The 20,285-nt window shown below is 41.6% G+C and overlaps 1 protein-coding gene and 1 long non-coding RNA gene across 2 annotated transcripts; both read right to left on the reverse strand.

The window, feature by feature from the left end:
* Window positions 1–2,806: 2,806 nt before the first annotated feature.
* LOC142391154 (xanthine dehydrogenase/oxidase-like) lies at window positions 2,807–4,512 on the reverse strand. The gene is made up of 6 exons (XM_075476931.1): window positions 4,443–4,512; window positions 4,286–4,347; window positions 4,113–4,205; window positions 3,954–4,028; window positions 2,959–3,099; window positions 2,807–2,818 (listed from the first exon to the last, which is right to left on the reverse strand). Exons 1-6 carry the CDS (start codon window positions 4,510–4,512, stop codon window positions 2,807–2,809), a joined length of 453 nt encoding a protein of 150 aa, XP_075333046.1.
* A 1,618-nt stretch (window positions 4,513–6,130) lies between these two features.
* Window positions 6,131–15,267, reverse strand: LOC142391457 (uncharacterized). The gene is made up of 3 exons (XR_012770577.1): window positions 15,192–15,267; window positions 14,346–14,403; window positions 6,131–6,208 (listed from the first exon to the last, which is right to left on the reverse strand). It is a non-coding gene; the product is annotated as an uncharacterized LOC142391457 (long non-coding RNA).
* Window positions 15,268–20,285: the final 5,018 nt, after the last annotated feature.

The following is a 20,285-nucleotide window of genomic DNA, read 5'->3' on the forward strand; positions in this document are numbered from 1 at the left end:
CCCTGAAAACACCCTGAAAACATCCTGAAAACACCCTGAAAACATCCTAAAAACACCCTGAAAACACCCTGAAAACATCCTAAAAACACCCTGAAAACATCCTAAAAACACCCTGAAAACACCTGAAAACATCCTGAAAACACCTGAAAACACCCTGAAAACATCCTGAAAACATCCTGAAAACACCTGAAAACACCCTGAAAACACCCTGAAAACACCCTGAAAACACCCTGAAAACATCCTAAAAACACCCTGAAAACACCCTGAAAACACCCTGAAAACATCCTGAAAACATCCTGAAAACACCTGAAAACATCCTGAAAACACCCTGAAAACATCCTAAAAACATCCTAAAAACACCCTGAAAACATCCTGAAAACACCCTGAAAACATCCTGAAAACATCCTGAAAACACCTGAAAACATCCTGAAAACATCCTGAAAACACCCTGAAAACACCCTGAAAACATCCTGAAAACACCCTGAAAACATCCTAAAAACACCCTGAAAACACCCTGAAAACATCCTAAAAACACCCTGAAAACATCCTAAAAACACCCTGAAAACACCCTGAAAACATCCTGAAAACACCTGAAAACACCCTGAAAACATCCTGAAAACATCCTGAAAACACCTGAAAACACCCTGAAAACATCCTGAAAACACCTGAAAACACCCTGAAAACATCCTAAAAACACCCTGAAAACATCCTGAAAACACCCTGAAAACATCCTGAAAACACCTGAAAACACCCTGAAAACATCCTAAAAACACCCTGAAAACACCCTGAAAACATCCTGAAAACATCCTGAAAACACCTGAAAACACCCTGAAAACATCCTAAAAACACCCTAAAAACACCCTGAAAACACCCTGAAAACATCCTAAAAACACCCTGAAAACATCCTGAAAACACCCTGAAAACACCCTGAAAACACCCTGAAAACACCCTGAAAACATCCTAAAAACACCCTGAAAACACCCTGAAAACATCCTGAAAACACCTGAAAACACCCTGAAAACATCCTAAAAACACCCTGAAAACACCCTGAAAACACCCTGAAAACATCCTGAAAACATCCTGAAAACACCCTGAAAACATCCTGAAAACACCCTGAAAACATCCTGAAAACACCCTGAAAACATCCTGAAAACACCTGAAAACACCCTGAAAACATCCTAAAAACACCCTAAAAACACCCTGAAAACACCCTGAAAACATCCTGAAAACACCCTGAAAACATCCTAAAAACATCCTGAAAACACCCTGAAAACATCCTAAAAACACCCTAAAAACACCCTGAAAACACCCTGAAAACATCCTAAAAACATCCTGAAAACACCCTGAAAACACCCTGAAAACATCCTGAAAACACCCTGAAAACACCCTGAAAACACCCTGAAAACACCCTGAAAACATCCTGAACAGCCATGTGACACACACAGGGTGTTCTCCTGATACTCTCCTATTGGATCCGGTTCATCTAAATCCTGTTGTACATCTCCTGGATATTCCCACGATGTATCGGCCCCTGAACTAAGCACCGGCTCGGTCTATCTTCAGTGAGAAGGTCTCCTCTCATTGGCCGCCTTAATTCCCCTCTTGTAATTCAATTCAGTTTTATTTATATAGCGCCAAATACAACAAATGTCATCTCAAGGCACTTAGATAGTATAGTCCAATTCAAGCCAGTTGGTGATCCCGGCGGCTAATGGAGCTAGCTACGCTAGGTGGCTCAGAAAGGTTGGGGACCCTGTTTTAGGGACACGGAGGGAGTCGAGCAGTCGGTGGATTTTTTGGGGAGCCTTGAAATTAGATGTAGAAACGTGACTGGGACGATAAATAAAACCTGAAGCTACTGAGCCAATGAGAGGAGGCCTTCTCCCTGGAAAAAAGCAAACCAGTCATGTGACCATTAGACTCTAAACATTCCCAGTGATGCTTCTATTGTATATTACATTTTCTTTCTTATGTATTTTCTTTCTTGTGTATTTGCCTGCCTGGGGACTACGGATGAAAACTAGCTTTGTGGCTATAATCCGTTATATTTACATTTGTTTTTATACTGATGTTCATTAATGTGCATTGTCCCTATTCAAATAAATAAAAAAAGATAGACTGAGCCGGTGTATCCACAGTTCGATCCGTTCGTCACATTTAACACTTTTAACTAGTTATGCTAGTTATGCTAGTTATGCTAGTTATGCTCTTAGCTGTTTGGTTTTGGAAGGAAATGCAGTTTTGCCTACCGATGTGGAACACACTGATTGGATAAAAGCGTCTGCAGAATGACTCTAATGTGATGTAATGTTATGTAGCGTAACTCTCGTGGGGGGGGGGGGGGGGGGGGGTGTGTCCGCCTCTTGGTTTCTGAGATTAGCCAATCAGAGACGGATGCTGGAATCGGTGACTCACCGCCACATTACGGATCTGCTGTCCAGCGAACCATCGCAGCTGCTCCAGGACGGCGAGGAAGACCTCCGTCTGATGAGGAGGAAGAGTCTCCACCGCCTGCCTCAGCACCGCCCCCATGTGGCTGAGAGTGCACGCTGCACCGAACACGATCCCTGAGCACAAAGCAAACTTTCAGCCGCCGTCTTACATTCAGGAACAGGGGGGGGGGGGCGGCCTGAAATATCTGGTTCTGTTTCCCGGATCTGTTTTCTGTGTGGTGTTCATTCTGCTGAGGTTCAGCAGGACTTTCTTCGGTGTGAAGGATGCTCACCGTCCTCTGCGTGAGTCACAGCGTTCAGCTCGGGGATGAAGGCCGGAGCCAGGATGACCGGGTAAACCATGTTCTTAAACTTCACTTCGATGCCTGAACACACAGACGGCGACTCGGTGAATGAACGAGCCAACGAGTGAATGAATGAATGAGTGAGTGAGTGAGTGAGTGAGTGAGTGAGTGAGTGAGTGAGTGAGTCGGTCGGTGTGTTTAAGAGCGGCAGACTGACCCACTTCGGTGTTTCCCACCACCACTCGGGCCTCCGGATGCTTCCACTTCAGATGCAGGAACTCCTCCAGACTGGCGGGCTGCAGCCACGTTGCCCGGTCGCCACGGAAACGCAGCAGGTGCGACCTCTGACCTTTAGACAGGTTCTATGTGAGATGGAGGAAAGAACAACAGAGTAGTGGAAGGATCGATTCATGAAACAGGAAGATTACTAAACTGAGTTAAACGTTGGAACTACGGTTCCCATAATGCTTTGCAAGATTTGCAGAAGAACCATCAAAGGCCTCGCCAGCAGCTTCAGTAAATGGTGCATAGGTCACTTAAATCAACTTTAAAGCCACATTTTTCAGTTTTTTCATCTTAACTGCATTTCTGAAGATGATTAGATAAAGAGGACATATTCTGCCTTTTTATTTTAACAATTTGACACCTTTCTGAGGTGTATTTGAGATGTTTTGTTGGTTTAAGCGCAGTGGCTCTCTGTCTGACACCTACTGAAACAGGAAGAGACTGAGCAGGTGCTAAGCCCCGCCCCTTTGGCGAGGTCGGCTACTCTACTCTTTTATGCAGAAACACAGACATGATGAAGCTGTCAGACCAACAACCCTCCAGCTCTACATACAGCTACAGATAGCTCCTCTGTTGATCCCAGAGGGAAACAGGTTAGCAGGTTAGCTGTAAGCTAGCAGCAGATGCTAGCAAACAATGCTTTCTCATCAACAGTGACGTGCACAGCGTAACTCGAAGTAATGGACTTATGTCATATGTCCAAGTTGTTTTCAGTAAAGTCAAACTCAGCCCGATTCTAAACGTTACATTCGACCATATGCCGACGACTCTGTGGTTTAAATGTTATCAATTTTAGCCCCATTTACCTTTAAAATGTCCCAGGTTTTGCTTAACATGCGTGGCAGCCATGTTGTACACAGTTTTGTTGTTTTCCTGTGTGTGTGTGTGTGTGTGTGTGTGTGTGTGTGTGTGTGTGTGTGTGTGTGTTTACCATGAGTTCAGGAGGGAAGATGACTTCCTGTGTGGGGTCATAGGGTGCAAAGTCCGCTGTGTTGTAGAGCGTTTCCTGAACAAAACACGCACACAATTTAAAGCCACTAAACCTAAAACATGCTGATCAGAGACAGTCCTGACAGTTTGAGACACTTACGTCCACTTCGTCCTCTGAGCTTTGAAGAGCTCCGTTCCTATTGGTCATGCAGCAGCCGTTTTCCCGCCCTCTGCCTCCACAACATCCGCCCTCCTGGAGGATAAACCACCAACTTTGTTTCTAATTACCACAACTTTAACAGTGATATCATGAGTGGACAGAGGTGTTCTCACCACAGTGAAGGTCTTGTAGCCTTCCAGAATGGGTCTGTAACCAGTGCAGCGACACAGATTCCCTGACAGAACAGCAGGTTATTGTAAGAGTTGTAGTTCTAACATGAGTTATCACTTTTCACCCCCCTTATTATGGGGTAAAAGTACAAATGAGTACCCTGGAAGGCCTCCTCCATGTCAGCCATCTTGGGTTTGGGGTTGTTTCTCAGCAGTGCGTACATGGACATGACGATACCCGGCGTACAGAAGCCGCACTGCGAGCCATGAGACCTGGCAATTCTCTCCTGGACATCAGAACACATTCATCAATTTAAACCAGGGCCGGGCAACGATTAAAATGTATAATCTGATTAATCACATGACTTCCCTGATTAATCACGATTAATCTCATTTGTACGCAGAATCCAAAAATGAATCCAAAAGTAGCGTATAGCTTTTAGCATTTAGCTTTATTTTAAATGTGCTGCCATATGAATGAAAGTGCCATAACATTTGTTGTGCAAACACACTTTTAACATCAGCATCTTTCTGTAGTTTTTATGTAGAAGCCTCGCTCCACTGTCTGTTTCCTTGAATGACTTGCTGCTATCAGTTGTGTGTTTTGCCTTTAAGTGATATTTTAGACTGGAACTACTACGCTGAGAAGACAATTCAACTTGGCAGTGTTTACAGATGACTTTGGTTCTGTCGACTCCGCCGTCTGGAAGAACTTTAACATGAAAATGGCCGAGTAAAAGTTCCGTACCCTTCTCCATGTTTGGTGGATCCAAAGATTACTTTCTTTTCCTGTTCCACAGCAGACAGCAGCAGACTTTTACAAAATAAAAGCCTGTGAGAAACAGACTTTTACAGAATAAAAGCCTGTGAGCAACAGACTTTTACAAAATAAAAGCCTGTGAGCGACAGAGTTTTACAGAATAAAAGCCTGTGAGCAACAGACTTTTACAAAATAAAAGCCTGTGAGCAGCAGACTTTTACAAAATAAAAGCCTGTGAGCAACAGACTTTTACAAAATAAAAGCCTGTGAGCGACAGAGTTTTACAGAATAAAAGCCTGTGAGCAACAGACTTTTACAAAATAAAAGCCTGTGAGCAACAGACTTTTACAAAATAAAAGCCTGTGAGCGACAGACTTTTACAAAATAAAAGCATGTGAGCGACAGACTTTTACAAAATAAAAGCCTGTGAGCAGCAGACTTTTACAAAATAAAAGCCTGTGAGCGACAGACTTTTACAAAATAAAAGCCTCTGAGCGACAGACTTTTACAAAATAAAAGCCTGTGAGCAACAGACTTTTACAAAATAAAAGCCTCTGAGCGACAGACTTTTACAAAATAAAAGCATGTGAGCAACAGACTTTTACAGAATAAAAGCCTGTGAGCAACAGACTTTTACAAAATAAAAGCCTGTGAGCAACAGACTTTTACAAAATAAAAGCATGTGAGCAACAGACTTTTACAGAATAAAAGCCTGTGAGCAACCCAAGAGAAGTCCCGGGGGCAACATGTTGCTGCCTCCCTGTTGTTACCTGTACGGGGTGCAGCTTCTTCGCCACGCTGCCGATCCCCTCCACCGTCGTCACGGCAACCAGGTGCAGGGAGCAGAGGGGGGCGAGGCAGCCGTTAACAGCATAATGACTGGATGCAGTTAAAGTTAAAGCGCTGACTTGGTGAACGTGAAATCAGTTTGGTCTCAGTAAAAGCCTCAGATCTCAGACTGAAGCACATGAGCGCAGCTGACGGCGCGCCTCATCAACACATTTCCACACAAACTGCAGCTGGCGGCGCGCCTCATCAACACATTTCCACACAAACTGCGGGAGGATACAGCAGCTCGCTGGTGAGCGGGTCGTATCTGGACAGCATGACCGTACAGGCGCCACATCCACCTTCAGCACAGCCCAGTTTGGTTCCTGTTAAACCCACTGAACACACACACAGACACACAAACAGTTTACAGTGAAATCCGTTAATCTTTGACAGATTTAAGAGCATCTTCAAAGTCCAGTCACGCTCTCAGAAACAGACTCTGAACTTCAGACTGTTCTGTTCTTACTGCTCTGCTTGACTGAATGAGCAGTTTTCATGCCACAGCTTTAACATTTTCTGGATGTTATCCTGAATAGTTCTCAGATGCACATGAGCAGCGCTGCTCACAGTCCTCTCTGTTCTCTGATCAGATTTAAATCTGTGGGCCCATCTGACCCGACCGTTCAGGGCGAACTGATGTAGCCTTCGTGTGCATCAGCGTCTTCTGTGTTCGGCACAAATGTTTTCATCCTTTTCTCTGACCGGTAACGCCAGAGTTCTGCCTCTGTACGGTTTGGATGAATGAACCGAGCTCTGATATGTTCAGGCCTCATTCTAAAGGTGTTGTTCAGAGTTCAGATATAGAACTGTCTGAATGGACGAAGTGGAATCCCATAAGAACATCCTGAACACCTGGAAGTCCTTACTGTCTCTATCTGAGCACCTGGAAGTCCTTACTGTCTCTATCTGAGCACCTGGAAGTCCTTACTGTCTCTATCTGAGCACCTGGAAGTCCTTACTGTCTCTATCTGAGCACCTGGAAGTCCTTACAGTCTCTATCTGAGCACCTGGAAGTCCTTACAGTCTCTATCTGAGCACCTGGAAGTCCTTACTGTCTCTATCTGAGCACCTGGAAGTCCTTACAGTCTCTATCTGAGCACCTGGAAGTCCTTACAGTCTCTATCTGAGCACCTGGAAGTCCTTACCGTCTCTATCTGAACACCTGGAAGTTCTTACAGTCTCTATCTGAGCACCTGGAAGTCCTTACTGTCTCTATCTGAGCACCTGGAAGTCCTTACTGTCTCTATCTGAGCACCTGGAAGTCCTTACAGTCTCTATCTGAGCACCTGGAAGTCCTTACAGTCTCTATCTGAGCACCTGGAAGTCCTTACAGTCTCTATCTGAGCACCTGGAAGTCCTTACTGTCTCTATCTGAGCACCTGGAAGTCCTTACAGTCTCTATCTGAGCACCTGGAAGTCCTTACCGTCTCTATCTGAACACCTGGAAGTTCTTACAGTCTCTATCTGAGCACCTGGAAGTCCTTACAGTCTCTATCTGAGCACCTGGAAGTCCTTACCGTCTCTATCTGAACACCTGGAAGTTCTTACAGTCTCTATCTGAGCACCTGGAAGTCCTTACAGTCTCTATCTGAGCACCTGGAAGTCCTTACAGTCTCTATCTGAGCACCTGGAAGTCCTTACAGTCTCTATCTGAGCACCTGGAAGTCCTTACAGTCTCTATCTGAGCACCTGGAAGTCCTTACAGTCTCTATCTGAGCACCTGGAAGTCCTTACAGTCTCTATCTGAGCACCTGGAAGTCCTTACTGTCTCTATCTGAGCACCTGGAAGTCCTTACCGTCTCTATCTGAGCACCTGGAAGTCCTTACAGTCTCTATCTGAGCACCTGGAAGTCCTTACAGTCTCTATCTGAGCACCTGGAAGTCCTTACCGTCTCTATCTGAGCACCTGGAAGTCCTTACAGTCTCTATCTGAGCACCTGGAAGTCCTTACAGTCTCTATCTGAGCACCTGGAAGTCCTTACCGTCTCTATCTGAGCACCTGGAAGTCCTTACCGTCTCTATCTGAGCACCTGGAAGTCCTTACCGTCTCTATCTGAGCACCTGGAAGTCCTTACAGTCTCTATCTGAGCACCTGGAAGTCTTTACCGTCTCTATCTGAGCACCTGGAAGTCCTTACAGTCTCTATCTGAGCACCTGGAAGTCCTTACCGTCTCTATCTGAGCACCTGGAAGTCCTTACAGTCTCTATCTGAGCACCTGGAAGTCCTTACAGTCTCTATCTGAGCACCTGGAAGTCTTTACCGTCTCTATCTGAGCACCTGGAAGTCCTTACAGTCTCTATCTGAGCATCTGGAAGTCCTTACAGTCTCTATCTGAGCACCTGGAAGTCCTTACCGTCTCTATCTGAGCACCTGGAAGTCCTTACAGTCTCTATCTGAGCACCTGGAAGTCCTTACAGTCTCTATCTGAACACCTGGAAGTCCTTACAGTCTCTATCTGAGCACCTGGAAGTCCTTACAGTCTCTATCTGAACACCTGGAAGTCCTTACCGTCTCTATCTGAGCACCTGGAAGTCCTTACAGTCTCTATCTGAACACCTGGAAGTCCTTACCGTCTCTATCTGAGCACCTGGAAGTCCTTACCGTCTCTATCTGAGCACCTGGAAGTCCTTACCGTCTCTATCTGAGCACCTGGAAGTCCTTACCGTCTCTATCTGAGCACCTGGAAGTCCTTACAGTCTCTATCTGAGCACCTGGAAGTCCTTACAGTCTCTATCTGAGCACCTGGAAGTCTTTACCGTCTCTATCTGAGCACCTGGAAGTCTTTACCGTCTCTATCTGAGCACCTGGAAGTCCTTACAGTCTCTATCTGAGCACCTGGAAGTCCTTACCGTCTCTATCTGAGCACCTGGAAGTCCTTACAGTCTCTATCTGAACACCTGGAAGTCCTTACAGTCTCTATCTGAGCACCTGGAAGTCCTTACAGTCTCTATCTGAGCACCTGGAAGTCCTTACAGTCTCTATCTGAGCACCTGGAAGTCCTTACAGTCTCTATCTGAGCACCTGGAAGTCTTTACCGTCTCTATCTGAGCACCTGGAAGTCCTTACAGTCTCTATCTGAGCACCTGGAAGTCTTTACAGTCTCTATCTGAGCACCTGGAAGTCCTTACAGTCTCTATCTGAGCACCTGGAAGTCCTTACAGTCTCTATCTGAGCACCTGGAAGTCCTTACAGTCTCTATCTGAACACCTGGAAGTCCTTACAGTCTCTATCTGAACACCTGGAAGTCCTTACAGTCTCTATCTGAGCACCTGGAAGTCCTTACAGTCTCTATCTGAGCACCTGGAAGTCCTTACAGTCTCTATCTGAACACCTGGAAGTCCTTACCGTCTCTATCTGAGCACCTGGAAGTCCTTACAGTCTCTATCTGAGCACCTGGAAGTCCTTACAGTCTCTAGCTGAGCACCTGGAAGTCCTTACAGTCTCTATCTGAGCACCTGGAAGTCCTTACAGTCTCTATCTGAACACCTGGAAGTCCTTACAGTCTCTATCTGAGCACCTGGAAGTCCTTACAGTCTCTATCTGAGCACCTGGAAGTCTGAATTTGTTACATTTAGTGAAGGATGAGGGTGATTTTCTCTGATTGGTTGATGAAACTTTAACTCGGCAGAGTAAAGTTGGACTTTGAGCGGATGATGTAACAGACGGTCAGTGACCTCAGAGCAGCTGAACAACAACACAGAATCACATTAGGCAGCAGCTGTTATTCTACTGAATCCAGCTTTTAGCAGGGAAAGCGGTTCAGATCAGCTCCTGCTCAAAGCTGGATGTGAAAGTCCAAACCGCAGAGGAACAACAAGTTCATCTTCTTTTCTTAAAAGTTTAATGTTTTCGGGCATCAAGCCAAGTTGGCGATGGAAACCATCCCAAAGTGGACGGCTGAAAATTCGTTCTAAGACCTTTTCTTATGATTGGATTCTTTTTCTGATCTGATTCTTTTTCTAATGAACTGACTCATTTTCTGATCATCTAACTCTTTTTCAAATGATTTGATTCTAATGATCTGATTCTTTTTCTGCTCTGATTCTTTTTCTAATGATCTGATTCTAATGATCCGATTCTTTTTCTGATCTGATTCTTTTTCTAATGATCTGATTCTAATGATCCGATTCTTTTTCTGATCTGATTCTTTTTCTAATGATCTAATTCTAATGATCTGATTCTTTTTCTAATGATCTGACTCTTTTTCTAATAATCTGACTCTTTTTCAAATGATCTGATTATTTTTCTAATGATCTGATTCTTTTTCTAATCTGAATTTTTCTAATGATCCGATTCTTTTTCTGATCTGATTCTTTTTCAAATGATCTGATTCTAATGATCTGATTTTTTTTCTAATGATCTGATTCTTTTTCTGCTCTGATTGTTTCTGTAATGATCTGATTCTTTTTCTGCTCTGATTCTTTTTCTAATGATCTGATTCTAATTATCTGATTCTTTTTCTAATGATCTAACTCTTTTTCAAATGAGTTGATTCTAATGATCTGATTCTAATGATCCGATTCTTTTTCTGATCTGATTCTTATTCTAATGATTTGATTCTTTTTCAAATTATCCGATTCTTTTTCTGATCTGACTTTTTTCTACTGATCCGATTCTTTTTCTGATCTGATTCTTTTTCTAATGATCTGATTCTAATGATCTGATTCTTTTTCTAATGATCTGATTCTAATGATCTGATTCTTTTTCTAATGATCTGATTCTTTTTCTGCTCTGATTCTTTCTGTAATGATCTGATTCTTTTTCTGCTCTGATTGTTTCTGTAATGATCTGATTCTTTTTCTGCTCTGATTCTTTTTCTGCTCTGATTCTTTTTCTAATGATCTGATTTTTTTCTGATCTGATTCTTTTTCTAATGATCTGATTCTTTTTCTGCTCTGATTCTTTTTCTAATGATCTGATTCTAATGATCTGATTATTTTTCTAATGACCTGATTCTTTTTCTAATGATCTAACTCTTTTTCAAATGATTTGATTCTAATGATCTGATTCTAATGATCCGATTCTTTTTCTGATCTGATTCTTTTTCAAATTATCCGATTCTTTTTCTGATCTGGCTCTTTTTCAAATGATCTGATTCTTTTTCAAATGATCTGATTCTTTTTCTAATGATCTGATTCTTTTTCTAATGATCTGATTCTTTTTCTAATGATCTAACTCTTTTTCAAATGATCTGAGTCTAATGATCTGATTATTTTTCTAATGATCTGATTCTAATGATCTGATTCTTTTTCTAATGATCTGATTCTAATGATCTGATTCTTTTTCTAATGATCTAACTCTTTTTCTAATGATCTGATTCTAATGATCTGATTATTTTTCTAATGATCTGATTCTAATGATCTGATTCTTTTTCTAATGATCTGATTCTAATGATCTGATTCTTTTTCTGCTCTGATTCTTTTTCTAATGATCTGATTTTTTTCTGCTCTGATTCTTTTTCTAATGATCTGATTCTAATGATCTGATTCTTTTTCTAATGATCTAACTCTTTTTCAAATGATCTGATTCTAATGATCTGATTATTTTTCTAATGATCTGATTCTAATGATCTGATTCTTTTTCTAATGATCTGATTCTTTTTCTGCTCTGATTGTTTCTGTAATGATCTGATTCTTTTTCTGCTCTGATTCTTTCTGTAATGATCTGATTCTTTTTCTGCTCTGATTCTTTTTCTAATGATCTGATTCTTTTTCTGCTCTGATTCTTTTTCTAATGATCTGATTTTTTTCTGCTCTGATTCTTTTTCTAATGATCTGATTCTAATGATCTGATTCTTTTTCTAATGATCTAACTCTTTTTCAAATGATCTGATTCTAATGATCTGATTATTTTTCTAATGATCTGATTCTAATGATCTGATTTTTTTTCTAATGATCTGATTCTTTTTCTGCTCTGATTGTTTCTGTAATGATCTGATTCTTTTTCTGCTCTGATTCTTTCTGTAATGATCTGATTCTTTTTCTAATGAACTGATTCTTTTTCTGCTCTGATTCTTTTTCTAATGATCTGATTCTTTTTCTGCTCTGATTCTTTTTCTAATGATCTGATTCTAATGATCTGATTCTTTTTCTAATGATCTGAATTTTTTTCTGCTCTGATTCTTTTTCTAATGATCTGATTCTAATGATCTGATTCTTTTTCTAATGATCTAACTCTTTTTCAAATGATCTGATTCTAATGATCTGATTCTTTTTCTAATGATCTGATTCTAATGATCTGATTCTTTTTCTGCTCTGATTGTTTCTGTAATGATCTGATTCTTTTTCTGCTCTGATTCTTTCTGTAATGATCTGATTCTTTTTCTAATGAACTGATTCTTTTTCTGCTCTGATTCTTTTTCTAATGATCTGATTCTAATGATCTGATTCTTTTTCTAATGATCTGATTTTTTTCTGCTCTGATTCTTTTTCTAATGATCTGATTCTAATGATCTGATTCTTTTTCTAATGATCTAACTCTTTTTCAAATGATCTGATTCTAATGATCTGATTATTTTTCTAATGATCTGATTCTAATGATCTGATTCTTTTTCTAATGATCTGATTCTAATGATCTGATTCTAATGATCTGATTCTTTTTCTAATGATCTAATTCTAATGATCTGATTCTTTTTCTAATGATCTAACTCTTTTTCAAATGATCTGATTCTAATGATCTGATTATTTTTCTAATGATCTGATTCTAATGATCTGATTCTTTTTCTAATGATCTGATTCTAATGATCTGATTCTTTTTCTAATGATCTGATTCTAATGATCTGATTCTTTTTCTGCTCTGATTGTTTCTGTAATGATCTGATTCATTTTCTGCTCTGATTGTTTCTGTAATGATCTGATTCATTTTCTGCTCTGATTGTTTCTGTAGTGATCTGATTCTTTTTCTGCTCTGATTGTTTCTGTAATGATCTGATTCTTTTTCTAATGATCTGATTTTTTTCTGCTCTGATTCTTTTTCTAATGATCTGATTCTAATGATCTGATTATTTTTCTAATGATCTAACTCTTTTTCAAATGATCTGATTCTAATGATCTGATTATTTTTCTAATGATCTGATTCTAATGATCTGATTCTTTTTCTAATGATCTGATTCTTTTTCTGCTCTGATTGTTTCTGTAATGATCTGATTCTTTTTCTGCTCTGATTGTTTCTGTAATGATCTGATTCATTTTCTGCTCTGATTGTTTCTGTAATGATCTGATTCTTTTTCTGCTCTGATTCTTTCTGTAATGATCTGATTCTTTTTCTGAAGAACTGATTCTTTTTCTGCTCTGATTCTTTTTCTAATGATCTGATTTTTTTTCTGCTCTGATTCTTTTTCTAATGATCTGATTCTAATGATCTGATTCTTTTTCTAATGATCTGATTCTTTTTCTAATGATCTGATTCTTTTTCTGAAGAACTGATTCTTTTTCTGCTCTGATTCTTTTTCTAATGATCTGATTCTTTTTCTGCTCTGATTCTTTTTCTAATGATCTGATTCTAATGATCTGATTCTTTTTCTAATGATCTGATTCTTTTTCTAATGATCTGATTCTTTTTCTGCTAAGATCTGATTCTTTTTCTGCTCTGATTGTTTCTGCAATGATCTGATTCTTTTTCTGCTCTGATTGTTTCTGTAATGATCTGATTCTTTTTCTGCTCTGATTCTTTCTGTAATGATCTGATTCTTTTTCTGAAGAACTGATTCTTTTTCTGCTCTGATTCTTTTTCTAATGATCTGATTCTTTTTCTGCTCTGATTCTTTTTCTAATGATCTGAAACTAATGATCTGATTCTTTTTCTAATGATCTGATTCTTTTTCTAATGATCTGATTCTTTTTCTGCTAAGATCTGATTCTTTTTCTGCTCTGATTGTTTCTGCAATGATCTGATTCTTTTTCTGCTCTGATTCTTTCTGTAATGATCTGATTCTTTTTCTGCTCTGATTCTTTCTGTAATGATCTGATTCTTTTTCTGAAGAACTGATTCTTTTTCTGCTCTGATTCTTTTTCTAATGATCTGATTCTTTTTCTGCTCTGATTCTTTTTCTAATGATCTGATTCTTTTTCTAATGATCTGATTCTTTTTCTAATGATCTGATTCTTTTTCTGCTAAGATTGTTTCTGCAATGATCTGATTCTTTTTCTGCTCTGATTCTTTCTGTAATGATCTGATTCTTTTTCTGCTCTGATTCTTTCTGCAATGATCTGATTCTTTTTCTGCTCTGATTGTTTCTGCAATGATCTGATTCTTTTTCTGCTCTGATTCTTTCTGTAATGATCTGATTCTTTTTCTAATGATCTGATTCTTTTTCTGATCTGATTCTTTTTCTAATGATCTAACTCTTTTTCTTCTGATCTGACTCTTTCTCTGATCTGACTCTTTTTCTTCTGATCTGACTCTGATCAGGATGCCTTCTCAGACACATTTAAAGCAGGACAATGCAGTTATGAGTCTGTGTGTGATCCTACATTTTCTCCGCAGATACGTCAGCAGGGTCATCTCCGGATCTGCGTTCTTCTCAACGATCTGAGAAACAAAACAAACCCGAAAAAGGAGTTTGAACAGTTTAATCTTCATGTTCAGGAGCCACAAAACCTCTTTCTGAGTTCCTTTATTCCAGGTTAAAGCTCTGATTCTGCTGGTGAGGCTTTCTCTGCTGCTTCAGTCTCACTTAATGTGCTTTATTCACACTTTATTCACACTTTATTCACACTTTATTCACACTTTATTCACACTCAACACATGACAATAAAGGGCAGCTGCGTGAAGTCTGCTCTGAGGGTTTCTCTGTCGGCGTCTCGTGAAGCTCTCGTGTTCACATTTTGTTCTGCATTCTGACAGATTTCACTCCAACTCCTGACTGAACAGCACATTTCTGTTTTTAACATTAAAACATTCATCTTAAATGAGCTTAAACTGTCTTTATGTGAGCGTAATATATGAAATACATTTCTGCTTTTTAACACTAAAACATTCATCTTAAATGAGCTTAAACTGTCTTTATGTGAGCGTAATATATGAAATACATTTCTGCTTTTTAACACTAAAACATTCATCTTAAATGAGCTTAAACTGTCTTTATGTGAGCGTAATATATAAAATACATTTCTGCTTTTTAACACTAAAATATTCATGAGCTTAAACTGTCTTTATGTGAGCGTAATATATAAAATATTTCTGCTTGTATTACTGCAGATAAAACATACAAAATGATCAGAATGATTTCCTTCTGGTTCCTAACTTTACATCCATGTAAAAGCGAAGTCACGGCTTCTAAATCATCAGAATATCAGGATAAAATGTCCTGTTTTTACCTTCCTGCCATTAACGAAGAAGATGAGCTCGTCTGAGCCGGCCTCGGCCTCGGTCCCGTTCATGCTGCTGCTCTCCTGCCTCTTCATGCTGCTGCTCTCCTGCCTCTTCATGCTGCTCGTCCTCGATGATGCAGACTGTCGCTGCTCTCAGGGAGGAGGTCCTCCTGGAGTCCTGGAGCCCGGCTCCTCCTCCCAGAGAGCAGCCACCTGAGGCCAGTGTGGTGCTGCGTTCAGGGAAATCTGCAGAAACTCGTCATACTGTACATAGCTAATGTTTATTCACCATTTTTAGTTTATTTTATTTTGTTTTGTTTTGTTTTGTTTTGTTTTATTTTATTTTATCTTATTTTATTTTATTTTATTTTGTTTTGTTTTGTTTTATTTCACTTTAGAGCCGGCTGATCGGCTCTGACTCAGATGAACTACAGTAACAGCACCGACCTTTGATCATAAAGCTATTATATTCCACTTGAAGCTAATTATTCACAGCAGGTCAAAGGTCACCAGTAGCTCCGCCTCCTGGCAGCGGATCTACATCTGATAAATGCTCAATATAAACCGGCAGGTCAGTAGGTTGTAAAACAGTCGATAAAGAAAGGATTAAATAATAATAAGACTGTGTTTATGGTACCATGAGTGTGATATCTGTAACACTACAACCTGTCATAAAAACTGAGAGAGCCCCGATATATAACAGCAAGAAAAGACAGTTTCTGTACCAGTTTATGCTGAAAATGAAAAATGCATCACATGAATGAGTTGGCTAAGATCCAGACGATTGGAAAAAGTCTTCTTGAATCCCTGAGATCCACCCGAGGAACGGGATGAGGAACGGGCTGTTCCCCCTGTGGGGTCCACAGGTTTCAGGTTTCAAGTTTCAAGTCTTTTATCGTCAGATACACAGAACAACAGAGTCGGACTGAAAGTCTCAGGACAGGACACCGTACAGCAGCTACTGTAACAGGACATAAGTACTCTGACAATAAACAGGCAATATGGATACTACAAAATATGCATTTTACACTAATTACTAGAGCTACACTGAACATATAATACACATGATAGCCTATGCTAATAGATAGATAGATAAATACTTTATTCATCCCAATTTGGGAAGTTGTTTTGTTGCAGCAGCATACAGTAAAATATATGAAAACAATTAAAGTAGTAAAAACAAGCAAGTAGAATAAAATAAAATAAAAATAGTGAATAAACATTCGCTGTGTACAAATCTACAGTATGAAGAGTTGGTTTTTTTGTTTTTTTGTTATTGTTTTTTTAGTAGAGACTTGAAGCCTATTGAGCTTGAAGTTCTCTTCCAGCCAGAGGGGAGGTGTTGTAGATGGTGATGGCTGCTGGTAGGAAGGATTTCCTGAATCGGTCCTTGTGACAGCGGAGCTGGATGAGCCTGTTGGAAGAGGAGCTCCGCTGTCCAACCAGCAGCTGGTGGAGAGGATGGGTGGGGTCATCCATGATGGACAACAGTTTGTTCAGTGTCCTCCTTCATGCTAATCTACAGGGGTTAGTCAATGAAACTGAAATAAAAGTTATTTATTAGTATGGTGTAGGGCCTCCTTTTGCGGCCAATACAGCGTCAGTTCGTCTTGGGAGTGACCTATACCAGTCCTGCACAGTGGTCAGAGGGACTTTAAGCCGTTCTTCTTGCAGGATAGTGGCCAGGTCACTACGTGATGCTGGTGGAGGAAAACGTTTCCTGACTCGCTCCTCCGAAACTCCCCAAAGTGGCTCAATAATATTCAGATCTGGTGACTGTGACTTTCATGTTCATCAGACCAATCTTTCACCAGTCTTGCTGTGTGTTTCGGTGCATTGTCATCCTGATACACGGCCCCGCCTTCAGGATGTTTGAACCATCGGATGCACATGGTCCTCCTGAATGGTTCGGTGGTCCTTGGCAGTGACGCGCCCATCTAGCACAAGTATTGGGCCGAGGGAACGCCATGATATGGCAGCCCAAAGCATCACTGATCCCCCCCCCATGCTTCACTCTGGGCATGCAACGGTCTGGGTGGTATGCTGACGTTACCATGGATACGGGGGCTCTTGATACATCACAAACACTTGGTCACAGATGCGCCAGCAAGACGTACACCAACAATTTGTCCTCTTTTGAACTCTGGTATGTCCCCCATAATGTTGTGTGCATTGCGATATTTTGAGCAAAACTGCGCTCTTACCCTGCTAACTGAACCTTCACACTCTGCTCTTACTGGTGCAAAGTGCAATTAATGAAGATTGGCCACCAGGCTGGTCCAATTTAGCCATGAAACCTCCCACACTAAAATGGCAGGTGTTTCAGTTTTATTGTCTAACCCCTGTATGCTAATCTAAGACCTATACTAATCTAGAAACACAAGATAAAAATACAATATTGTGCAATACTGCACGTTGCAGTGGAGGTAGGCATGTGTAAAGTATCGAGTGTGAAAGTGCATTATAGTCCATTTAGAAGACTCTGTAAAGGCACGTATGATGGACTTGGTGCAAAGCCGAAGAATCGTCAAACTGTTGGTATCAACAGAGAATATGTAACATCACCCGGAATAAAGTTAACAAACAGATTTTTACCTGTCAGAGCCAAATGTGACTGAGTGTAACAGACAGAGAGACGGCACAAAGCAGCAGATGGACAGAGAAACTGTGCCGAGTGTCAAGGTCAAAGATACTCTTGTGCTTGGAGACGGAGCCATATCTAATATAAACATAAACAGAATGGTTACATGCAGCTATCCAAGTGCCACTGTCTCTGACATCACAAGATTACTACCAGAGGTACTGGCAAAACACCAAGGGGTGAAACAGCTGATTGTGCACGTGGGTGCAGTGGACATCAGAGAGAATCAGTCTGAAATCTTAAAAAAAGACTTTGAGAAACTGTTTGAGAGTCTTGATAAAGTGACAATACCAACATTCATAAGTGGACCTCTCCCAAACATCGACAGGAGGATCAACAAATTCAGCCGGCTGCTTCAGTTGAACACATGGCTGTCCAAAGTCTGTGAGTCCAGAGGACCTCATTTCATCGAGAACTTTAATCTTTTCTGGCAAAGAGATGATCTCTTTCAAAGAAAAGGCCCACACCTGAACAGAGGTGGAGTGAGACGACTGACGGATAATCTTCTCCACGCTCTGAGGCATCAGAAGGGGCCGGGACCAGGACCAGGACCAGGACCAGGGCCAGGACCAGGACCAGGGCCAGGACCAGGGCCAGGACCAGGACCAGGGCCAGGACCAGGACCAGGGCCAGGGCCAGGACCAGGGCCAGGACCAGGACCAGGGCCAGGGCCAGGACCAGGACCAGGACCAGGGCCAGGACCGGGACCGGGACCGGGGCCAGGACCAGGGCCAGGACCAGGACCAGGGCCAGGGCCAGGGCCAGGGCCAGGACCAGGACCAGGGCCAGGACCAGGACCAGGGCCAGGGCCAGGACCAGGGCCAGGGCCAGGACCAGGGCCAGGGCCGGGACCGGGACTGGGACCAGGGCCAGGACCGGGTCCTGTGCTGCCGCCGAGAGAGAAGACGAGCCAGAGAAGAGCTCCTGCCTCGCCACCCAAGGACCCAGCAAAGGATTCAGCCACAGCAGCCACAGCAGCACCTCCAGCATCCCGAACACAGGATTCAGCAGCTCCACCATCGCCTTCACCACGGGCCTCACCACAGGCCTGGGACCCACCTGCTGCATCTACACCCTCCAGAGATGTTTCACCATCGTTCTCTTCTCCACCGTCACCCAGGAGATTTCCTGATCACCTTCAAAGCTTGGTGAAATCGGGGATTAAAATGGTTCCTCTCACGCCAAACATGGCAAGATCAAGAATTCTATCCTCAAAGAAGCATCGAGCCCCTCTCCCTCCCCAGCCTACTCCATCGACCAAAGCCCCCCCAGCTCAGCCCCCACCACCGGTGCCCACAGCTGTCATTTCCAACAGCGTCAATGCTGTTGTCTAGGACGCTAAGGGCCTCTGTGTTGGTAAACACCATCTCAACCAGAGGTCCAAGGATGGAGTGAAGAGGGGGACAATCAGACTGTCCAATCAGAGAAATCTTATCCATATCCCTTGCAAGAACACAGCATCCAGTTCAACTATAACTAATCTCAAACACGCAGTACTCAATGTCAGATCTTTAAGTAACAAATCATTCCTGATAAATAGTTTTATTTCCTCTCACAATCTTGATTTTATGTTTTTAACTGAGACGTGGCTCGACAAAAACACAGCAAATGCAGTCCTGATTGAGTCTAGTCCACCTCACTTCAATTTTGTGTCTGAAACAGGAGAAAACCAGAGGGGTGGGGGTGTTTGTGTCATGTTCAGGGACAATATACCCACCCACAAGCTGTCATTTGGTTTTTTCATCATTTGAGTATGTGTCATTCAAAATGGAGATAAAACAATCTTCCATACTTTATATCACCATTTATAAACCACCACAGAATTGTTTTATTGATGATTTTACTGAACTACTTTCAATTGTGTGCACTGCTTTTGACTGTTTAGTCATAACAGGGGACTTGAATGTGCATGTGGACGTAGCGCATAACAAGGAAGCTAAAGAGCTCACTGCTGTCCTTGAAATGTTTGGTCTAACTCAGCATGTGACTGAGCCCACCCACAACAGAGGGCACACTCTAGATGTGCTAATTTCAAGGGGTGTTGTTATTTCAAACGTGAATGTCGTCGATGTTGCTTTATCTGATCATTTCTGTGTTTTCTTCGACCTATCTACTTTACCCAAAACACCAGCTGGGTCTGCAGTTGTTCGGGGAAGACTCATAAATGACAGAACAGGGACACAGTTTATGGAAATGATTAGGTTTGAGAACACCCTGTGTTCTGATGTTGATGATCTGTTGAACTCTTACACATCAAGTCTCTTAAATGTTTTGGATACCATTGCTCCCGTCAAGGTTAGAATGGTTAAAAGTAGGCAAAGGGCGCCATGGAGGAAAGAAGAGTCGGTCAGGGCACAGAAAAGGGAGTGCTGCAGAGCCGAAGTCAAAGCTCCAGGTTCATTATGAGACTTACAAAGAAAAGCTATGTGTGTTCAACCAGACTTTGCGTAGAACGAGGG

Source organism: Odontesthes bonariensis, chromosome 11 (assembly GCF_027942865.1).
Source record: "Odontesthes bonariensis isolate fOdoBon6 chromosome 11, fOdoBon6.hap1, whole genome shotgun sequence".
Classification (NCBI taxonomy): Eukaryota; Metazoa; Chordata; class Actinopteri; order Atheriniformes; family Atherinopsidae; genus Odontesthes; species Odontesthes bonariensis.